At 33.5% G+C, this 23,948-nt stretch overlaps 2 protein-coding genes across 3 annotated transcripts; both read right to left on the bottom strand.

Annotated features, from left to right (window-relative positions):
- Positions 1 to 13,927: 13,927 nt before the first annotated feature.
- LOC122580515 (snakin-2-like) lies at positions 13,928 to 15,263 on the bottom strand. The gene is made up of 4 exons (XM_043752790.1): positions 15,203 to 15,263; positions 14,747 to 14,794; positions 14,397 to 14,433; positions 13,928 to 14,283 (listed from the first exon to the last, which is right to left on the bottom strand). The coding sequence occupies exons 1-4, from the start codon at positions 15,260 to 15,262 to the stop codon at positions 14,099 to 14,101; spliced, it is 330 nt and encodes a 109-aa protein (XP_043608725.1). The 5' UTR covers position 15,263; the 3' UTR covers positions 13,928 to 14,098.
- A 1,408-nt stretch (positions 15,264 to 16,671) lies between these two features.
- LOC122578242 (NLR family CARD domain-containing protein 3) lies at positions 16,672 to 23,602 on the bottom strand. Of its 2 annotated transcripts, none has more exons than XM_043750154.1 (17): positions 23,235 to 23,602; positions 21,955 to 22,167; positions 21,773 to 21,831; positions 20,568 to 20,705; positions 19,886 to 19,960; positions 19,716 to 19,799; positions 19,564 to 19,625; positions 19,380 to 19,449; positions 19,164 to 19,239; positions 18,928 to 19,058; positions 18,782 to 18,841; positions 18,632 to 18,706; positions 18,095 to 18,199; positions 17,914 to 18,009; positions 17,759 to 17,839; positions 17,574 to 17,675; positions 16,672 to 17,005 (listed from the first exon to the last, which is right to left on the bottom strand). In XM_043750154.1, the coding sequence occupies exons 1-17, from the start codon at positions 23,542 to 23,544 to the stop codon at positions 16,937 to 16,939; spliced, it is 1,806 nt and encodes a 601-aa protein (XP_043606089.1). In that variant the 5' UTR covers positions 23,545 to 23,602; the 3' UTR covers positions 16,672 to 16,936. The 2 variants fall into 2 exon arrangements, with proteins under 2 accessions (XP_043606089.1, XP_043606090.1); XM_043750155.1 differs by having other exon boundaries at positions 21,955 to 22,174; positions 23,235 to 23,324.
- Positions 23,603 to 23,948: the final 346 nt, after the last annotated feature.

Genomic DNA, 23,948 nt, shown 5'->3' with positions numbered 1-23,948 from the left:
GCTACTTATATAAAACCAAAACTATATACTCGTATAAATCAAGATTATATATGTAAATTATTTAAGGTAGAAAATATAAGTATAGAAATCTAACAATATCGAAAAACAAAAAGACATGGAAGGTGAAAGGTTTTGAAACCACAACCTCCCCAATAATAAACAATCATCAAACCATTCCATCGTTACCAGGTCCATAATTAAAATTGATAAATATTATATTTGTACCAAAATCATAAATAAAGATAAAAAGACAACTTTTCATAGGCACACCATTTTAAATGGTATTGTAATGTAATGTGACCCTAGTGCTTCTAGTTCTATGTTTATTCGTTTACTAATTACTATATGTTTGTTAATAATCACCGTAAACAAATGAATATGAAAGAAACGATTTTCTTAATGAACAAATATACATCTGCTTTTATTCTATACATTCGTCTTTAATTAAATTGTTGATCAATTATGTATGTTAAACAAGACGATAATAAACAAGTTTGTTCGTATACATAAGGTAAGAGAAGCGAATGCTCTTCTCGAAATTTAGATTTTGTCATATATTTTTATTTTTTTCATTAATTATTATAATTTTCTGTTATAGATTTTCAACATTCTTTTTTAAATTTATTTTTTATAAATTTTTTAATTTTGTCTGCTTTAAAAAAAAATTCCTCTACTTTTCATACCGGCCACCTACCAAAACCCCTCGAAAGATTTTTGCTTCACCAAATCATTGCCTAACTACGTGCTACAACATGCATCCGATAACGACTAATTAACACCGCCTTAGGCCTTAGCTAAGATATATGTGAACACGTGACTAATTAAAAAAAAAGCTACTACCCAAAAATACTAGACACTTCCACATTAATTAAAGTCGTTCTGATTGATAGTACATGGATTTAATTCGACTAGCTACCTCCAAAACATTAGGAGGATTATGAGATTTTTTATATGGTTTCGGGCCTAAAAATAAATCTACAAAAATTGGTTTTTATGGGCTGAACTTATCTCTTGATAAATCTCAACTCTCAACCAATATTTTCAACTGTGGCATTGGAAACTTTCTCATAACTTACCTCAGCCTACCGGTTGGATCAAACATAAACTTGATAAAAAAATTGGCTCCCCGTCATTCAAACATTTGAATCTCGCCTCTCACAATGGAAGGCCGCATCCCTCTCAATTGGGGGCAGAATCACTTTAATTCGTTCTGTCCTTGATAGTCTCCCAACCTATTAATTCTCGTTGTTTAAAGCCCCGGTATGTGTTATTTTCTAAACTTGAAACAATTCGTAGAGCATTTTTTTTTTTTTTGGGGGGGGGGGGGGGGGGGTACTTTAAATGGTTGCAAGAAAATACCATGGGTCTCCTGGGATAGGGTAATTGCTCCACTTGAATCGGGAGGGCTTGGGCTGGGATGCTTACAAACAAAGAATTTAGCTCTTTTATCAAAATGGTGGTGGCGCTTCCGTAAAAATTCATGTAGTCTTTGGTGTAACACCCCGAGCTAGGCTCAAAATGCACCGAAAAGTTATAGCATAAGCATGGGGTTATCGTAGAACATGAACTATATGAAATAAAGGGGATTCGGTGAATCCAACATCAACAACAAGTACAAATACATAATGCAAAGAAAATACGGGCAAATGAATCCTGGATCCATGTAAGTCCAAGCCCAAACTCTAGCATAACATCAATCAACCGACACATCTTGGATACCCCTGAATACCTGAAAAGTGTACTAAACAAAGTCAACACTAGGTTGGTGAGTTCGTAGGAGCAAATGACAAGGATCTAATGCCAAGGCCATTCACAATATGAACAAGGATAATGAGCATGGAACACACTTACAGTAAGTCCTTAAAAGGCACAAGTACTCAATTTAGGTTGGCTCGTAGCGTAACCTAGACCCACATGTATCCATTGCACAATTATACCATAGCTATAACACACATAATGCACAAGAGCACAGAATGTCGACATCAACAAATATCCATCAAGTTCTAAAATGTCAAACATGTTCATCAATGTCCCTCAATTGTTCTCCTGTCATCCAATTGTCATCAAGCACGTATAGCACCCGTTTATTGTACATGCACACATTGTCCCTCTATTGTCATCGATATTGTCATCAAGTACATAAGTACCCGTTTAATGTCATCAAGTACATAAGTACCCATTTAATGTCATCAAGTACGTAAGTACCCGTTTAATGTCATCATGTCCATCATGTCCATCAACTAAACCATGCACAATGCACATACATTTCATACGACTTTAGATTTAAGGAATCTTAGATGTCTGTATACAGGGTCACCCGCAGCCTTCCCACCACATCTGCAACTCATTAAATGTATCATCGTCTTCGATGTATGTACAACTATCCTAATCATAAATAAATCAATCATACTCAAACAATCCATAATCAATCAATGTCCATCAATGACCCTCACATATGTATTTACATAACTATGCAAGGTATTTAGAATACGCATAGTAAACAAGAACATGTAATAATGATATCGATAAGTATCTAACAAGTTCTATAATGCCAAACATGACTATCAATGTCCCTCAATTTAACTCAACTGCACGTAATGTACCTTATTGTACCCAATTGCACGTAATGTACCTTATTGTACCCAATTGTACGTAATGTACTTCATTGTACTCAATTGCACGTAATGTACTTCATCGTACTCAATTGCACCATGACCACCAATGTTTACCTAGAAACAAACAGCATGTGTATATACTTCGTACGATACTACTTTTGAAAGGCCTTTGATGCATATATAGGGTCACCCGCAACCTTCCCACCACATCTCCAACCTTTCGAAGGTATTATCGTCTTCCATATATACACCACTAACCTAAAAGTCAACCAAACATGTACATACAATAATCATATAACAACCACGTATTTACACGTTAACAATCCCATCAATCAAACAATGTCATCACTCAAGACACTCAACATATGCACAATCAAGTCATGTCATCATCAAGGAAATCAAACGTATGCTTAATTGAACTATGTCATCAATCAAGGCAACACATAATTGCACAAACAACAAATTAACACACCAAGGTTGTACACTTTTCAGCCCGAATCTCAAACGAGTAGGGAGCTACAAACTCATCTGTGACGAGCAATAACAAGTTAAAATCCAGCTATGAATGTCCAACGGTCGTCAAATGTCCACAACCGAAACTTCATCAACGATCACAACCTACTTTACAACATCACAAATGCATTCCAACAATACGGTCGAACTTTCTATACTATGTCACAATCCTCAAAGGTACTTTAGAAGTGATTTCAAGAACGTTTAAACAATGATTGAAAAGTTGTGGTTAATTACGGTCACTTAGCACCAAAGTTCGAGATGGAAATCAAAATATTTAAATTCGTGTTTTAACAAGTTATATGACCTTTATTTGATGATATAAGACTTCCCTAAAAGTTACAAGTTGATTGAATGTAACACGAAACGGGAACCGAAAAAGTAGCCGAAGAGGGCAGTGGAGCACGGCTCTTGTGCAGAGCAAAGGCAGTGCTCAGCCTCTCAGAGGCCGTGCTCTCCAGACGGGCATAAACCCCATTTTTCAACCCAAAACTTAATTCTTGACCTTTTATCGATTAAGGAAGTTCCAAGACACACTTTGAACATAACCAACCATGTTTCATCATAACCCACTTCATAATTTTGTCTCAAAACATCAAATCCATCAAAATCAATCCAAAACCCTAATTTTGAATTAAACGACTTTTGACCCGATTTGTGACTCAAGGGTTCTTAAGTTTAACTAGAAACAAGTTTACAATCATAAAATAATCGATTTGGGAGTAACTAGACTTACCAAAATCACCACAATTGTTTAAATCCGAAAATTGACCCGAATGGAGGATTCTTGCACTTTTTGATGACCCAAATCTTGATATGATGCAAAGGAGATGTAATAGATGATGTTTCTAGCACTAATCCAATTTGAAACCATAATCTTGGTGTAAGAATCTTAGAGAGAGAGAAAGACATTTGTGTGTGTGTGTTTGGTTCTTGTAAGAAGAAAGGAAGGAAGAAAAGATAAGGGAAGGAATGAATGGATGGATGGAAAAAATAAGGAAGTTAGTTGGGTGATGGGTCATGGGTTTGACCCATGGAAGATCCATTTCATGTTGCTAACTAGATTTAATGTCATCTAGTACCGTAAAGCCAATTAGATATAAATGTCATCTCAAGGTTTAGGTTCGATTAGCACCAACAATGATATCGACTAGCACATAAGTCCTAAATTAAACGATAAATTGATCTATTTGGACACATTGCACTTTCATGAACTCCAAATTGCACTTGAACTATAATTATTCAAATGGTACGAGTAGTCAAACGGTCAAAGTCACAGCTGTTACATTTGGGGACGTGTCATCAATTCGATCCATTGTTCAAAAAAGAACTGTCAACCGATACCATCTCGTTCTGTCATCACGGGAGTATGGAAGAATATTTCCAATTTAAATTCCCATCTATGCCATTACGACGTGGGCTTGGAGAAATTATTTGCAGGAAAAGTAGGAAAAGGCAACACCATTCGGTTTTGGATTGACTTGTGGAAGGGTGAAAAACCGTTCTTTGAGGCCTACCCAGAAATATTCAAGCTGGAGAAGAATAAAGGTTGTTCAATAAAAGATAAATGCACAGGAAATGGTCGTTTTTCGCAATGGGATTTTTCGCAATGGGAGTGGAACTGGTTAAGACCTCCATCGAATCCATCTGAGCTACAACAGCTTCATGGTATGATAAGTCAGATTTATGGAGTTACACTTCACAACACAGAAGACTCGTGGAGCTGGATACAAGATGATTCCGGGCACTTCACCGTGAAATCTATGAAGACACTTCTACAATCTGCCACACATGGACCGCACCACTGGAGGTTTCCCTGGAACTGATTGGCACCCTTGAAGGCCAACATTCTCGGATGGAGTATAGAGATGAATAGGATACCAACGAAAGATCTACTGCAAAAAAGGAATATTGTGCTACCATCCAACAGATGTCCCATATGTGATCAGTTTGATGAGTCGGTCGACCACTTATTCCTCCAATGCTCCTTTGCTTCAACTCTCTGGAACTTCACTGCCATGTGGTGTAAACTCCCTTACACCAGACCCACATGCTTCAAGGATTTGTTCGAGATACATAAACATCCAATGCTAAACCCAGCAAATGGCAAGGCCATCAATCTCATAATACTGGCCTACTGTTGGGTAATTTGGAAAAGTCAAAACGAGTGTGTTTTTTCCAACAAGACGCCTTCAACACGGTTTGCTGCTAAGGAAATCAAGACAACGAGCTTTATCTGGTTTACAAACAAATCAACAAAACGCCGAGTTGAATGGAACAACTGGAGTACTTTTAATATTTAACTTCTATCTCATGTATGAAACTGTTGCTCTCATGTTTCCATTCTTTTACCCGTGTTTGTAATCCTTAGCATCTCGCTAGTTTTTGTTTAAATAAATATAAATCTGAATGTTAAAAATAAATAAATAAATAAATAAATTCGACTAGCTAGTTTTAGGAGTTTAAGTTCGGATTGAATATTATCTTATCTTGATGTCAATCACTTTTTGGCCGCCTTTCTGCCATTCAATCACGTTTCTTATGAAAGAAAAAAAAAATACTCAGTATATTTAACTATTTAAGTGTCCATATTAGTATGGATCAGTTTTTGCCTAAAACCGACAGCCGAACCGATCCATTTGGTTTTTAGAAAACTAAAAACATTGGATTCGGTTTTTGTTTGGTTCGGTTTGTCAGTTTTTTGATTCGTTTTGGATCGATTTCGGTTTTTGTTTCGAATTTTTTTATATTTTTTTTTTACGTTCTTTGTTTATTATGTTATAAATTTAACTTTCAATTGTTATTAAAAAAAATGATATAGTATCTAAAACTAGACTTTAGACTTGTGTCTAACACTCGACATGGGGCTTACGATATTATTAATATTAAATCTTCATACATTTAATTCATAAAAGCTTATAATTTTGAAGATATACAGTTTTAAGTGTTATACTTTGCAAGTTGTAATACAATAATCACATATTCGTCACTGTCATTATTAGTTGAGACATGTTGATGAAATTGTTTGACGTAGTCATTTCACAAGGCATATTGAATCAGATTTTTCTTCTTTTTTCCACAACTTTTGTTTTGTGTTCTAAACTAATATATTGAGAGCTGACACTATTTCATTCGTTCATCTTACACCTCGCATCACTATTCGGATTTTGCATATTGGATACTGTTTGAATTTTTTTCCTATTTGTATTTCTTGATATCTCCAAAGTTTTTTTTTTCTTTTATGTTCTCAGCTAATATATTAGAAACTTTTATATATTTTCACGTCACAAACTTTTGAGCATTACTCTTACATTCATTTTGAGATTGTTTACCCTTAGTTTTTTTCTCTCTATATATTTTTTATTTTATTGTACAAACAAACCTATATGTTTCATATCGAATATTTTACGGCATACTAGTGGTATTGTTCTTAAATACATATAAATTCGATATGACAAACATCGTAATAAAACATATCTATGATATAGTTCTTTTTGTACTGCCTTTGATTTTTAGTTTGTAGTATTATTGTTTGTAGATACAAGCGAAATTCTATGGCTCGGTTTACGAGAAAATAAATATAGTATGAATAAATCTTCATACGACCATATATCTAAATTTGTGATAATTTTGTTTTCGAACATTCTTTTTGACATGAAAGAGATAAAAGATATAAACATATCTAGTGGCGGAACCAGAATCGGAAGTGATCGGTAGCACAATTTTTTTTTTTTCACTAGCATTGTATTGGCATAAAGTAACAATAACAACAATAACGAGTGTTACGTTTTTTTAGGATTTTTAATAGATTTTTTGCTATTTTTAATGAATTTTGAAAGAATTTTTGACATTTTTAGTAGTTTTCTTTATCATTTAGTTGTACAGATACATTTTTATAAGCTTTATTAATAAAAAAATGTTTCAAAAATTTAAAGTTGGTTACAAGACCGGTATCCCATATTTATTTGACTCGTAGCACCAATAAAAAATACATCATTTTTTGAAAAAATTTAACCACATAAATTTAGTGGACCCGTAGCCCGAACTACCCTTGTATGTATTTCCAACATATCCAATAGTTATGACTTATGAGAAATAATAAATAAAAATAATATGAATATAAGTATAAACCTTTTAACGACCAATGCGTTTGATGCCTATTCCTTCTCTAAGAACCCGTAAATCGGGAAGACTCATATGTGACTCTGTGATTAGAATCGAATCACCATCAATCAACTTTCTTAAGCGGGAGGATATACCGGTCAATAGGATACGTTTTTTTATTGGGCCAGGCCTTATAGTCTGTTTACGGTTGTGGGCCATTGTAATCGGAGAACCACTTATTGTATTCCCATTGTTAAGTTTAAAAACTAGAAAAGTCGGAAAGGCAAATCCAATCCCACCATATTCGCGTTTTCATTTGAGGAAATTGTATATCGTCATCGTATACGTCATAAGCTTACTCATAAATTATTATGATTTATGATGTCATTTGATATCTCTAATGTGAAAAGCAATTAGTTCCCCCGATATTTATTATTCATAATGATAATGATATGATGATGTTTTATCAAATATCTTGATAAGAATATAAAAGAAGTCCATAAAACTTTTATAATAACTGTTCTAAAACATTTTTTATAATAAAGGAAATATTGTGACACAAAATGTATGATTGTTTTCGACTTTTGAATAACAATGTATATTGATGCATGTCCATTATATATATGATTTTTGTTTAAGTCTATCATGACAAGCATAACAATAACAATATAGATATGAGGATGTAAGATGTAAATAGTTATTTTTACATGTTAAACTTTTTCTAATAAAATTTATTTTTTATGATATTAAATGATATTTTATTAATATATATTAAAAAGGGGAATACGTACTACCCGTAATACGTATGTTAGGTACTACGACACTTACATCCCGGGTACTTGTTGTGTACATTTATTAAAATTCAGGGGGTAAAATGAATTTTTTTTTCTTCAAAAAGTTGCAGTACCCAACATTTTACTTTATAACCAACTCAATATCAGTATAACCAACTCAATGAATTTTTTATTTGTTAAAAAAATGTATAACCAACTCAATATCAGTTTCAATGCCAATATTTTACTTTATTCGATAATATCACTTAGGGGCTGTTTGGTTCATAGGATTTTAAAGAATTCACTGGAATTGGAAAGTTGAATTCCTTCATAAGCTTGTTTGGTTGGAAAAACAATAGAATTGGAATTGAAAATTTTCCTTCAAATTCCTTAAAATAAAGAACTCACAATTCTATCACTGAACCCATGGAATTTCAATTTCAATGGAATTCAATCAATTTGACAAAAAAGCCCGAAAAAATATACAAACTTTTCTTTATCCAACTTTAAATTTTTAACGCATCAATTGCTATAACACCTCCAACCGCCACCAACCACCGCCATAGCAGCCGCCACCACCTACCTCCGTCGTCGATTTAAACCGGCCTTTGACCATCATTTCCGTTGGACTAGTACATCACCGTCCCACTAACCACCACCTTAACCGATCCACAAAATACATATTGTTAGAATCGGCCACTAAGCATCGCCACCAACCGCCCCCTTAGTTGTATTCATTATTAAGATCGATAAAACTCTACTACCGAAAATAGATAAACAAATATAGATTACCTATTCCGTAATTGCAGTTTTGTAACCTAACCTTCTTTTCGGTTTTGTATATTTACCTATTCCGTAATTGCGAAATAGAAGAGCTGTGAATGACGTATAAATTTCAAATTAAGATAAACAAATATAGTTACGCAAATTTAATAATAAAATAATGATAATGAGAGACCAATTGTAAATATGTAGAGATTAGATTAAATCAAAAGTTTAAAATAGAAAGATATAATTTATTTTATAAAAAAAGCTAGCACGGTACCCGCGCGATGCGCCGGTGGTCGTGGCGGTGACGGTGTGATGGTTGAGCGACTGTTGGTGGTGGAGCGGCTTTGAGTTATGTATATAATTGATGTAAATGGTTAATGGACATATTTTAAAAGATAAAGGATTGATAGTGTAATTTAATAATTAATGTGAAGGGGGTAGTGTATGTGAAAGTATTTTAAGTGGTGCTAAGTGAAAATATTACATATTTTTAATATTACAAAAAAATAAAAAAATGTTATTCTTTTTATAATATAACGAAATGGATACCCGCGCAATGCGGCGGCAACGGCGGCAACGAGTGGTGATAGTGGCGGTGGCGGCAACGGCATAGTTGTTAATCTAAAAGTAATTGATGTAATGGTAGTGTAGTTATTTTAAAATTAAGAGATGTATCTTTTGTAAATAATTTTATTAAAAGTATTTATTAGAAAGGAATATTTAAATTAATGAATAAAAGAGATCGATTGTTTAGATAAATATGGTAGGAAATAATTTTAGGAATATATTTAGTAGATTTAGTGTAGGAGTTAAAAATGTGTTGAAAGTTAATGGTATTTTAGGCATTTTAAAAATAGAGAGTTGAAAAGAGATTAGGGTAATTTGTTATATAATATGATATCTATAATATAACTAAAAGAGAGATTGGGGTACACTTGACACCCCTAATCCCCTCTCCTTTAGCCTAATCCTCCATCATTATTAATCCTCTAATTTTTTAATATTAATCTAAATTAATTTACACTTTTTGGTTTTCCATCACCAATTACGCTTTAACTCCAATCTAAAACAATTAATCTACATTTTTTGGTTTCCCATCACCAATTTACACTTTAACTCAATTTAAAAATAAACATTTTTTTATTTTTCATCACCAATTTAAACTTTAACCCAATTTAAAAATAATTAATTATACTTTTTGGTTTTTCATCCCCAATTTACACTTAAAAATAATTAATTTACACTTTCTGGTTTTTCATCACCAATTTACAATTTCACCCAATTTAAAAATAATTAATTTACACTTTTGATTTTATTGGTAATCTATAATATAACTCACGTACGACAAAAAAAGAAGAAGCTACGATCAACTATAAAAGGTTTTTTCTTTTTATATATTTTGCATATAATTAATCATTATTATTATTTTTTTAACTTTGAATTTTTATGTTATTGTTATTAATATTTATTTTAATTTATTTTGAGGTTCGTTATGATTTTTTTTTCTCCAACAACAAAAAATGTGACCACATTAGTTCATCTTGAAGATCTTAAGCCAACACATGTTAACCATCATTTACGACTCCGTGTTGTGCATGTATGGACTGTTTCAGAGTAGAACAACCCGAAGAAAATCAAAACGTTCGAGATGGTCTTTGTTGATGAATTGATATGTATTTTTCAAATTATATAATTTACACTTTTAGAATATAAGAAACTGTAAATTTTTATTTAACTAAAGTTGGAAAAAAAAATAGGTAAACTGGAATCAATATTTATATGGAGTTAATTTTCGTATGTTTATTTTTTAGTTTTCTTATTGATTAAGTTGTGATATATGACTTAACTAATCTAAATATTATATATTAAATTTTAAATTTGTAACTTATATTAACTCTTAGGAATTTACGATTATATCTTTCTATAACCTTTTAGATATAAAGTCTAAATTTGCTATGAGTAGGTTTCTGATTATATTAATATATACTGACTTTGATTATTTTGATATCGTTTTGAAAGTAGCTCATCAATGGTGTATACTTAAGATTTATGATTATGTGTTTCTATAAGCTTTTAGATAAAAAGTCAAATTTTGCAATGAGTAAGATTATGATTATTTTGAATCTGTTTTGAAACTAGCTCAACCAACTGGGTTAGATCAGTGGTTGGAGCCCATGCCTCTGGAAACAGAGGTCATGGGTTCGATCCTCATGCCCAGCAAGGCTGGAGGTCCTTTTCTACCTATGGTAGAACCTGGAAGAAGCCTCTCTACCTTTGGTAGGGGTAAGACTGTCTACATATCAACCTCCCCCATACACCGTCGAAGACGGTATTGGGACCCAAAACCCGTGGAAGACGACATTGGGAGTTACTTTACTTTTTTTTTTTGAAACTAGCTCATTAACGGTGTAATTTTTTAGTCGTTGTTACTATATCAGGGAATAATGCTGCATATTGAGACGGTGTTGAATGTTTTAGTATGATTATTTAGCATGGTGGAACAATTCATCATTTTAGTTTGTGTATGACAGATATACTTCAGATCTAATGAAAAGCATGATATCAATTTTAAATAATACCTTTAGATAAAACCCTTTGATCCACGTTATGTTTAGGATTTAACACAACAAGAGATGATTTTGCAAGGTTTTTGGTTCGCTTTTTTATTTATTAACAATTTGTTTCCCTATCTTTCTTGCATTAGCTGATAAAATCATGTGATCGACGTTTGGAATGTCCTTGGTTGGGTTCATTTTTTTTATCCTGAATAATTTTCCTGTATCTGTATGCAAATATATTTATTCGATTTTTATGATTAATTTGTTTGGGGTTTATTTTTTAAAATTGAATTAAATACATAGAAACATACTAACAGAACTTATCAGTTTTTTTCATTTTTTTTTTATTATTTGCAGGGCACTATCATACATGGCTCAGTCAATGGTGAATGGACGGAAAATTTTTAGAGTATTTTGACCGATAGAGTGGCTATTCAGCTAGCAAATTTCCAAGTTGATTTCGGTATAAAATATATTTGAATTCTAATCTTTTAGCTTTGATTAATGTATTTTGAAATTACCCATTCATTGAACGGGCCTGAACACTAGTAGATATAATATAATATAGGTAAAGATTTTTAGTAAATATTTTTAGTCAAATTGAAAAACACATCACGTACTCAATTTATAGAATAGTAAATATTTTTAGTATGTGGAGTCTAAACTTTTTTTAAAAAAAGTATCAATGTCCAGTCATACACTGAACTTTCAGATTTTGTTAGTGATAACGATAGGATTGACCCGACAAAGAAAAAAAATGAGTAACTCCTAATTTCATCTTTTACAAATTTTAGGTCCAATATCGTTTTTTACGGTGTATGGATAGGTGGAGATGTAGACAATCTTACTCCTAGCAAAGGTAGATAAAGAGAGATTCTACCAAAGGTAATTTGAAAAAGACTCTCAGCCTTGCTGGACATAAGGATCAAACATTTGACCTCTGTCTTTATAGCCCATAGATATGAGCTCCAACCATTGATCTAACCCAATTAGTTATGATTTACGTACCCGACCAAGTAAAAATAAAATTAGATTGTACTTTCTATATATAGTACCATATTAATAGAGTAGTGATATTTGTACCCACAAAAATATCATAATTTATGCATATTGTACAACAGTTCAATGCAGAATGTGGGTAAAAATTATCAAAATCTATTGTAAAAGTACATTACCTATATTAGAAAGTACAATATGCATAAATTATGATATATGCTTAGGCCGATGCTTACGGGAGCTGTTTTTGGCCAAAAATTTCCTTCCTGTCTATATATTTAAGCATGCAATCGTGGGCGTCATGTCGTGACCGTTATTGAGAACCTTACTTTCACCACGGCATTTTGGGCCAAACCGTGGCTTCATGTCTTGAAGGGGACATCGAGAATGGTTGAAAAGTGGGTCGACGTTCTCCACCCTTACTTTTACCACCCTATTTCACGTTTTTGATTTCATTGGATTTTATTTATGTTTGTGTTTAATAAATAGTGTTGATGTGTGTTAACAATTGATATATAAAAATAAAAGTAAGACTGTAAGGCTTATACAGCGTTTGATAAAGGAGGGAAATAAAAGATTATATTGTGAATTATTATTATTAATTTTGATATATAGTGAATACATCTTTGAGCCCCTATTTATACTATAATTTTGATAGATAAATAAAGAAATAAAATCAAACAGAATCGGAGCTTTGATCTCTAGCTTGTAGCCAAAGTCGAAATCTTCTTATTTTGGAAACCGCAATCTTTTCATTCTAACACCCCCCCCCCCCTCAAGTTGAATAGTGGGATTTCCAATATTCAACTTGTGTTTGTTTTTATTTTTGGTTTGAGTTTGACTTGAACTACCGCCTTCAGACTTGGTAGCCTTTGATTTTGAGCTACCACCTTCAGAAATGACAACCTTGATTTGTGCTACCGTCTTCAGACATGACAACCTTTGATTGATTATTGATCTACCGTCTTCTTCAGACATGGTAGTTTTTGATTTTTGCTACCTTCTTCACTTCTTTATATACCTATTTCTTTTTCTTTTAAGAGGGTAGCAAAAATCAAAAACTACCATGTTAGCATTAGTGGTAAGATGAAATTTTGAATAAATTTTGAAAGTAAAAAATGCCGTGACTCTAATTATGTACCATGTTAGAATTTGAGAATTTGTTTCTCTTTTTGGCTTAGGCGTTAAAGGCAAATTCTGAATACGACCTAAAAAAACATGGGTCAAACTATACATGTAAACAAACACCTATACAACTTACAAGATGTAACAACGGAAATCATGCACTTTATATTTTTATTGTTTCGATATAATATCATTGAACCGAATAAGTAAAAGTGAAAATTAGTTTGTATTACTATTTCTTTTATATTTATTTTGTTGTAGTTAGTGTAACATGTGTCATGTTATGGCTATTTAGACCCTAGTCCTAGTATCTTTACGTACGTTTGCTAAGTTGATAAATTTATTGAAAAATTAACAATAAACTCAACAACGTAACTACATTATAAGTTTTTCAGCTACAAGAACTAGATAATACTAACAAGGATAATGAACAACCATCAATTTAGGATCGAGTATAGTTAAAACTGCCCAAACTTAGCCTTGTATTTATTTATTACCATATATGCATCAATTTCATTATTTTAACATTTTACACACAACATAACATGATTTAATTATTACATACAGTACATAGTCAAAAAGAAAACTCCAAAACAAAGACATACACATATATTAGCTGGTATATGTTTTATATTCCATCTAGCTAGGGACACTTGAACCGATTACCATGAGTCAGCATATCAGTGTAGCAAGTCCCACACATTTCCCTGTTGCCATGTGTACCAGGGGGCACACAGTTACACCTTTGACAACATGTGCCACATGCCCTTGTGCATACGTTTGGCCTTGAATGTTTCCCACATCTTACCGCACACAATCCCCCACAGTCTGTATACATTAATTAATAATTATATGATTTTACACACTCGTATATATGAAGTTATTCACTAATACATGGAGTACGTAATATATACGTTAGAAGATATGCACAATTTATTTACCTACAGACGACAGCCTTCGGTTCGGTCCTTTCACAACCTTCGTAGAAAAACAACAATTATTTGAACCATTAGATTGTAAATCGCACCAAATTTCATACATTTATCTATGCAACGCTTTTATCTAGCTAGCTAATTTCATAGAATTAGGTAAAACCCGATAATGATACGGGTTGTTCAAATAAAACCCGATAATGATACGGGTTGTTTATTTTAAAATTTCATAGAATCATTTTTTCCATATATATATAGTTCCCCGAACATCATCATCAGTTTGGATAAACTTAACTTCTTTGATAGCATACTAGCGCTGGTTTTTATATTTGTAAAATGAAAATTAGTAAGTAAGAGACCTGAGGTTGATGGGCTTGGGCCTCGATCGCATCCTCGAATGATGACACCTGTAAAGCCCAAAACAAAATTATACGATCGATCACTGATTCACTGACCAAGGAAAAACAGTACACAACAATACAAATACAAGATAAACAAGGGATGGATGTTCAATATATATTTAGTCGTCTGAATGTGTATGTTTCTGATCGATGGTAATATTCACATTGAAGTAATTAAGTTGTTATATTAGTAAAATCATTACGCACGAGATACATATAAATAAGTTAATTAGTTATCTACATAATCAATAATAAGAAATAAGTTGATGATGAACTACACATTGTAAAAGCAACATTATCATAAATTGTTGATTAGTAAAAGATGAACTTGCTATCCCAAATGGTCAAGATATATATGAACAAAGTAGTTTATTATTTACTCCATTAATCAATATTTTAAATAACAAAAAAAACCTGAGAAAGTAGAAAGATGGTAACGAGAAACAGGAAGAGAAAATTTGAAGTGGAAGACATATTTGGCATGCAAGTTGAGACTGGATTGGAGATATGTAGTTGTTCTTATATACAATGAATACCATAAAAAGTGATAAAACTGGGTTATGGGCCTGGACAATGGATCAGCCTAGCCCACTTCTTTCTTTTGTCTTAGCACTCTTAATTGCCAGCTATTTCCTGGCTCATATTGTTTTTTCTATAATCTGAGTACATTCTTGATTCTTCCATAGTTCCATGCATTTTACTAGTTATATTTGGTATTTTATTGACAGCTGTTGCACTGGCGCACGAATGTTTGGCTCTATCCGAGTTGTTGAATATGAGTCAATAGATCAACACAGCATAATTATATGTTAAATTTAAGTAGTATTGTATCTCCAAAATCTACAAGGTACTTTACTAATTATTTACTCCGCAGTATTTAGTATATTTATCGTCTTCCAACCCTTTCGGAATTTTATCATCCAAAAAAACATGCTTGCTTGTGTTTAAGCAATCAATCAGAGGCTTAAAAACAAATGCATGTTAATCTTTTAAGTAGTGCGTTTGGTAGAACATTCTTCTCTTATGCAAATTTTATTACTATTGTTATTTTCCGCAAAGATTTTTTTTTCCCTAGAAGGATACTCCATAAAATAGATCATCCGAGGTTTTGACATAAGCATTAAGTATCTCTTTGGCATGTCCCATTCTAATAGGAAGACGCATCTGGCTTAGCGGCTTAGCCCGGGAGGAGGATCTAGACTGTAAGCCGGATGAGACATCTGGCTGATTAGTCATTCTGCAAGCATGCACACCTTTTTTTGTTGGTTTAATGGTTTATTATGTTAGTTGAAGGTAAATTTATAAACAAAGTCAACTAGGAATGCGAAATCGGTAGTGTCTACCGGGACCCTGTTAGCTGTCCTCTGGCTCTGTTGCAACGGTGGTCCAACCGGGACTTCAACTCCCGATACATTTATTTCATCACTTGCACACACCTCCATGTATACAACTCACTTTCATTTCATTTTCATACGTAACTACTAAAGGACAAATAGATACAGTTCTATGTCGATCCATATACGTAATCATCAAAAAAGAAATAATGTTTTGCCATAGCAGACGTCATTTTTAGCCATGTTTAAAATCAAACAATATGCCACCACTTAAACACGTTGCTCTTTCATCCAACATCCAAGGACCAAGATGGCATTGCTAATCACAATAGGGCATGAGACATATACTAAACCCTTGTGAACTAATAAGTGAAAGACACCAGACAAGCATCTCCTAAATTAGAATTAATGTCTTCCCATCCTCCATACACCCAAATTAAATTTAAATTACAAAACTCTCACACGAACTTTAGTTAACATGAATTATATTTAACAAATTGAGCAGATTTCAGTGCACATCAAGTTTCAAACGTTAAAAAGATCAAAAGATTAGTACAACACTTCTTGGCATCACATGGATAGAATGGCAATAATATTCTATACCAAGATTCATGATCTTAGATCAATAAGTGTAAAATAAAAAAGTTACTCGATAACAATTCTAGTTGCGATCTCTAACAAAATTTCGAAATCCCTTCAGATGAGGGAAGCTTGTCAAGCCATATTAATAAACACAAAATAAGAAAGTAATCGAATACCTGATGACTTGACTAAATGAACTTCTCAGAGTTCACTTTCTTTTAAGCTTAGATATTTAGAAACCAATACTTAGTTCTTTTTCATTCATCTCGTACACATGGTCTCTTGCATCAGTCAGAGCACTCTGCACCATATTATATATGCTTTAGGCGAAGGCAATGAAAGTAAAAAAGTAGATGTGGTAAAAAGGACCGGTCGGGTGTGGTGCGGTGAGTAACATGTAAATTTCGTTCAGGTAAAAATGAATGACTATTGGCAAGGGTAGAAAATGGACAGTGTTGTGTCGACCTGAAACACAATTTATCCAAATTTTCAAGGTTCTTTCTGCACATTTATAACATGTCATATATGATTTCAAAAGTTGTATAATTTCAATGATGATCCAAACTTGTAACAAAAATGATTTAAAAGGTTTATGCATTAAGATAAACTCTGCACAAGTTTTGCCTGACACGTTCAATCTGTCGTCTTCTAAGCAAATTTATTGTTACCCACTTAACCCATCAATTGTAAAACATGATCTGAATCAATCCATTTTTCTGCAGAAGGGTCGAAGTATCCACCTCAAATTGAAAGTGAGTACGTCTTTGTCGCAAAATATGTTTCTGATATGTTACATCTATGTTGCACGCTAATGATCCACACTCGAACAACAATAAGAGAAGAGAAATAGGAGAATAGTAAAGAAATACCTGTCCTAGCTTTGTAAGAAAGTTGCTAGCAAGATTTAAAGACGTTAGTCTCACATCTTCGTTAGCCTTTAGTGCTTGGGAAATTGAAAAAGCTCCTTCATCCTGCGGGCAAGGCAAACAGAGTTAATGCAAAAAATCATCCCATGAACCAAAAGAGGAGTTATTTTAGGGAAAGTAGGCTATACTCTAATTTCATTAAATCCTAAATCAAGTGACACGAGAGCTTCATTGACCACCTTCAGGCTGCGAGCCAGGGACTTAGCACCCTACACGAGCAACTGGCCATTATTAACTTGTTGAACATAACACATGAACCAAAAATGTCATAAACAATATGAACCTCATCACTGAGCCCATTGGCTCGTAAGTCTAAAGTGGAGATTGTATTGTTGTATTTTAATGTATCAGCTATAAACTCTGCACCTTTTGCTCCTATCTGCAATGAAGTCAAGTGAAAATGGTCATATGAGATTTCTTGCGGACTCTAAACTCAATAAAGAGCTTAACGCGTAGTGAGTTACCTTACACCAACCAAGCATGAGAGTTTTTATATTTCCATGAAACTTGAGAACCTCTGACAAAGCTTTTGCGCCTTCTGGTCCCATGGGGTTATAACCAAGTTCAAGCTGTTTGCATGAGAGATAGATAGACGCATTAAGAGAGACTGTATGTATGTTGTCAAATATCTAAAACACTCCTAAACAACGAGACAATACAGGTAAAAAAAAAAAAAGGACAAGGATTCCAAACAATATTTTTTGTATTTGTTCTTAATAGAGAATTTCCTTATTCAATTTTCGCAGACAGATTAATTTAATAGTTATACATGAGATCGATCCAATTCAAGTTTGCAGTCATTTGATTGGCAGGTGAATACTTTATCATCTCTATGCCCTATGGGATAAAATCCTGAGTTATTGAAATATAAAAAAGCCTTGCCCATATCAATATCATTGTATTTGCAATGAAAGCAATATGCAAACTAAGTTTCCTGACAACAGAGGAATTAAAGATATAAGTAGATGAAGGGAATTGAGTAAAACAAGTAAGAAACTCACAGCTGTTATCACAGTATTATCTTTTAGAACTTCTGCTATTGCAGTGATCCCTTTGGCATGGATGTCATTTCCACCCTAAAAGAATACAAGATGATAAATACTATTTAAACTGATATAACTTCTAATAAGGTAGATATAGCATTTCCTCACCAAATCTATATTTGTTATTGAACGGTTTTCCTTCAGAGCCTCAGCTATTTTCTCAGCTCCCTGGTACATTTAAATTAAGGAATCAATGCTAAATAAGAACCTTCTGGTTACATAGTTAATGTACTAAACTTAGAAGCGACAAATACCTCATCTTTGATGTCATTCATATAAACGTTAAGCCACAACAAAGATTTACTTCTTCTGATATATTCCGCAACATGAAAAGCGCCTTTTGAAGTTATCATATTGTTGCCAACATCCAGAGCTGAGAGTTTCCCTGCTTATAAACTATACATGTCAAGTTAACACAATATATATAAACCCAAGGAAGCAAAAAGATGTACATAAACAGAGCATAAAACCGTGTATCAAGTAATCAAACCTTTATGTAACGACAATCCAGCTATTAGTGCACGAACTCCTTCATCTCCTATCGAATTCCCGTGTAAGAAAAGTTCCTACATGGTCATATTATGTTTCACACAACATTTGTATTCAAATTAAGAATTCAAAAGATGTTGCAGTATGCGATTAATAGAACTTGGAACCAACAACACATCAACATTTGCAGAAGAAAAAGTGAAAATGAGACAAGTACCCTCAAAGCTTTGTTACCCTCCAGCCCTTTGGCAAGTGCAGATGCCCCTAAAGGACCGCCATAATTTCCACTAAATATTGGAGTAGCATGTTATCAGTTATAGATCTTGTGAACTCTTAAAGAAACTAAAAAATATATTAAAAATATGGGAGAATGACATTATATCGCAAAAGCATCTACTCACTTTAGATACAAGCTTTGTAATGATTTATTTTCAAGAAGTGCCTCAGCAAGACCTGAAAATCCCTGTCTCACAATACAAATAGAATTTAGAATATGCTACCATCTTTAAAACTGCATGCTTGCATAAACACGAAGAATAAAATGGAGGCGTACAGAATAGTCAATCAAATTGTTGTTTAGTTCAAGTGTACGCAATGTTGAGTTCTTCTTTAGCATCTCACCAATAGCCCGTGCTCCCTGTAAAGGATGAAATACATCAGTGGCTGTTAATATCTAACCAGATTACTTTGTGAAGAGAGAATATGAAATTTGCAAAAGGTAACCTCATCCCCTAGCCCGGTACTATTTAGCTGGAGTTTCTGAATACCACTATTTTCAGCCAGTATATCACATAAAACCTTCATAGAGAACATAGAATGCTATTCAGTAATTATAAAGTGTCCAAAATTCGTAAAATTAAGAAATTGTGCAAAATCAATGCACAAGTTTCATATTATGCAAAATCTCAAAAGCTGATTAGGAACTCCTTCCAAAATACCTTCCAAGATAGAAGATAGACATAATTAGACTGTGTAGTCAATTTCAGTGGGATTCGATCCCGCTCTACAATTTCGCCGGTGATTTTTTCCGAAATCCCATCGAATTCGGTCCAAAATTCAGTGGGATTCCGGTTTCCAGTTTCTTTATTTTTTTAGGTTTTTTTGGTCCAAACTTAAACATAACATAACAAAAACTAATTTTTGCAAGTATTATCACTAATCTATCAGATATTGACATTTTTAAGCTTGACTTTTGAAATTTCTATTGAGTATTAGGCATTAAATATTATAGTCGACACTTCTGACAAATTTACACAATAAAGTCGCCGAAATCCCACCGAAATTTCGAAATTTCAAATTTCAGTTCTTGGACAGAACACCGAAATTTCGGTCCTTAAGTACTTAGTGATTAGATTGCATGATTGCCTTTAAATCCATTACAAACTAATACTATCAAACATTTCACCTTAGCGCCTTCATCCCCTAGAGTGTTTCCTGATAGGTTAAGAGTCTTTAGAAAAATGTTCGATTGCAGAATACCATCGAGAGCTTTAATGCCTTCTGCAGTTATACCATTTGCAGCAAAATTTACATCTTCAGCAACCTGGAAAAAAAAACAAAGGTAATTCATATTTGGATTTGTAATGATTGTTTCAGTCAGGACAATCAGTAGTTTCAGCATGAAAAATTTAAGTATTATTATTCAGCACAACCCTAGTATGATATGTGTTAGGTGATTACTTATTTTCATTGTTCATCTAAATATCCTACTAGCATGGTACCCGCGCAATGCGGCGGCGATGACGGCGACGGCGACGGCGGTTTAGTGGTGTCGATGACGGGTGGTGATGAAATCGACAATTGGTGTCAAGTGGTGTAACCGTGTAAGTTGATGTAATGGTGATAGTGGAAATATTTTAAAAAATAAGGACTTAGAGTGTAAATTAGCAAGATAAGGTTCTAAAGTGTAAATTAATTCATTAACGGCAAATTTGGTAATCTCTAATAACCCTTTCCATAGAGGGTGTTTATTAAGGGTAATTTAGTACTTTTGCATCTAACCATTTTCTAACACTTTCCTAAAATAGGGGGTTGATAACTATTATAAAGGAGTATAGATAAATCATGATTTTAACCTCACATTTCGAAGTCCTTCACTTGAAATTTGCGAGTTTAAGAGTAAAGAGGAAGATTACTTCGCTAAGCAACAAGAGAATGGAAAAACCATATATACTAGCAAGTTATGGATGCATTTGTTCTGCAAAATAGATATGAAATCAAGAAAATTGATCACAGCAAACTTTGTCAGCTGCCCAATGTCTGAAGTCTGATGACATGGTCAAACCATTATCTCAGTTCACATTATAGTCAGATACACTTCTAAATTTTCAAGAAATTCACTGTCAAATATTGGATATCCATCCTAGCATTGTTTATGATCTGTATATAATCTAACCAACTGTTATTTTATATATTCTAACCAACTGTTATTTAGCATTTATAGAACATATAATGTGGTTTCAACTTTCTAGAAAGAGTCCCTAACATCGTATGCAAGTCACAACCACCACAATGAGTTAACCAAAACAACTCTGCTAATAAACTGTGTTTATTATAGCATACCATAGTATAAGAATAATTTGAACACGATTATTAGAGAAAGAAACTAGCCTGGTTATAAGCTAAGCTCTCTGCAAGGTAAAACAGTCCTTCGTCTCCAAAGTTGCGACCTGCCAAATTGCTCCAAGATTTAAATATAGGGGGTTTTATGAAGAGTGTATAAAAGAAATGTAGAATGTATGAACATTCTGCACTCATAGAGTCATGGCGCAATTAATGTTACTTGCAAGTACCTGACATGTCAACAATATCAAAGGCCCTAAGTTCTTTAGCAAAATCATTAAGTTTAAGTTTGGATTCCCTTTCGATCTTTGAACCAAAATTAGGTAACAAGTTTGTGCCAGCAGCAAAGGACCATTTCACTCCTTCACTCGGTTTTTTATCTGATGCTGTTGGAGCTTTTGACTGCTTGGGCATCATCAGTTTCTCCACCAATTTCCACATAACTGTCAGCTGAATACATAAATGAGTGAACCATTGAAAAGTTTATAGCTTCTATCTACAACATAGCTTCTCTTATACAGTAGATCTTTTGGCAAATACTAGTTTTAGTGACAAAGAAAAACAAATATAACAAACAAAATAAGATGCCAGAAAAGCCACAAATGACAAGTCTTCTAGCATAAAAACAAGGGATAAGTGCGTCGAAATGTAGATAACTAGGATCGAAAAGTTATAGTGTGCACGAACTATCAGAACCTCTATTGTATGCACAAACTTTGTAAAGATGTTCAAATCATGTAACTAACTATGACCTACCAATCAAAAAATGGCACGTGGCAACTCATATGAGGCGCCACATACACCATGTTACATGATTTGAACATTTTTACTAAGTTCATGCATACAATAAAGGTTCTCATAGTTCGTGCACAATATAACTTTTCGGTCTTAGTCACATACATTTCGCTGCACTTATCCCTAAAAACAAGCATAGAACACTGGTTAACCATAATTGACCTGTAAACATAAACTATATGATTTTACAAACCTAATCCCATTATTATTCTCAAAGATGGAGTTCCTCAAATAAACGTATCAAGAAAAATACGGTAACAGGACTAATAATTTGTAAGTGAAATTATCGGTAGGGAAATACTTTTGTTCATATACTCAACACTGATCATGTTCGTGCCATCATACAGCAGCATTGGCCATTGAGTTTCTTTCACCCAATCAAGACATCTTCTCAACTAAAAACGTCACCAATTTCCCAAGCTAAATAAAAAAGTAACGCTTCGTCCGTCGCTCTCTTGCGCCCCGACAGACAACTCACTAGTCAGCCGCCACCGAATATTCTTTTTAAACTCAACAAGTAGTCGCATGGTACAGGCATTATTCTAGTTATCCTTAACTTAAGTCACTAATTCAAGCATAAATCTAACTTATTTACAAACGATACACCACATTTCAATACAAATTCTGTTTAATTTACACAGACATATACTAATATTCATATACTAAGATACACATACAAATATATAGATACAGAATATAAATGTAATAATAATACCAAAAGTGACGACAACGAACGAGCCAACAGGCAATATGACAGAAGCAACTTCCTTCACCGGAAAAGCAACAGCTGGAGGTTCCGATTGTGACTCCGTATAGGCTTTCTTACTTGTTCTTCTTCTTCCTGCTGAAGATGAAGAAGCATTTTTAATCGAAAATGTTCGAAATTGAAAACGACGTCGTTGCTGATAGTACAACGAGGTGGAAAAGAAGAGCCGGCGACGAAGGAAGACACAGGCGCCGGAAGTGAAATTTGTGGTAGGTTTTGGATGAGGAGAGTAAGTTGAGAGAGTTGAAGTGAAATCCATTCAGTCAGTGTGAGTGAAAAAAAATATGAAAAAATTTGGGGGCTAATTGGATTTGGATAAAAAAGAAAATGAAATGATGATGTTGATGTTGATGAAGAAGAAGAAATGGAATATGCTAGAATTGAATAATTTTGGTTTTTTTTTAATAAGTGTTGGGCTTTCTGATCATTGTATCATTGGGCCAGTTTCGATCTCGACACCCAAAAACCAAACTTACAAATATGGAAGATGTTTAATTGTTCATACTTATCCTTGATGTCTTGGTACATTTTCCACAACTAGCACGGTATCCGCGCAATGTCGCGGTAGTTGTGGCGGAAACTGTGTGTTGGTGTGTGGTGGGGAGGGGAGACTGTTGGTGATAAAGACGGCGTCGAGTGGTGTAAATAATTGATGTAAAAGAT

The sequence above is a fragment of the Erigeron canadensis genome, chromosome 8 (assembly GCF_010389155.1).
Source record: "Erigeron canadensis isolate Cc75 chromosome 8, C_canadensis_v1, whole genome shotgun sequence".
NCBI classification, from domain to species: domain Eukaryota; kingdom Viridiplantae; phylum Streptophyta; class Magnoliopsida; order Asterales; family Asteraceae; genus Erigeron; species Erigeron canadensis.
This window is presented reverse-complemented; position numbering and strand designations above follow the sequence as displayed.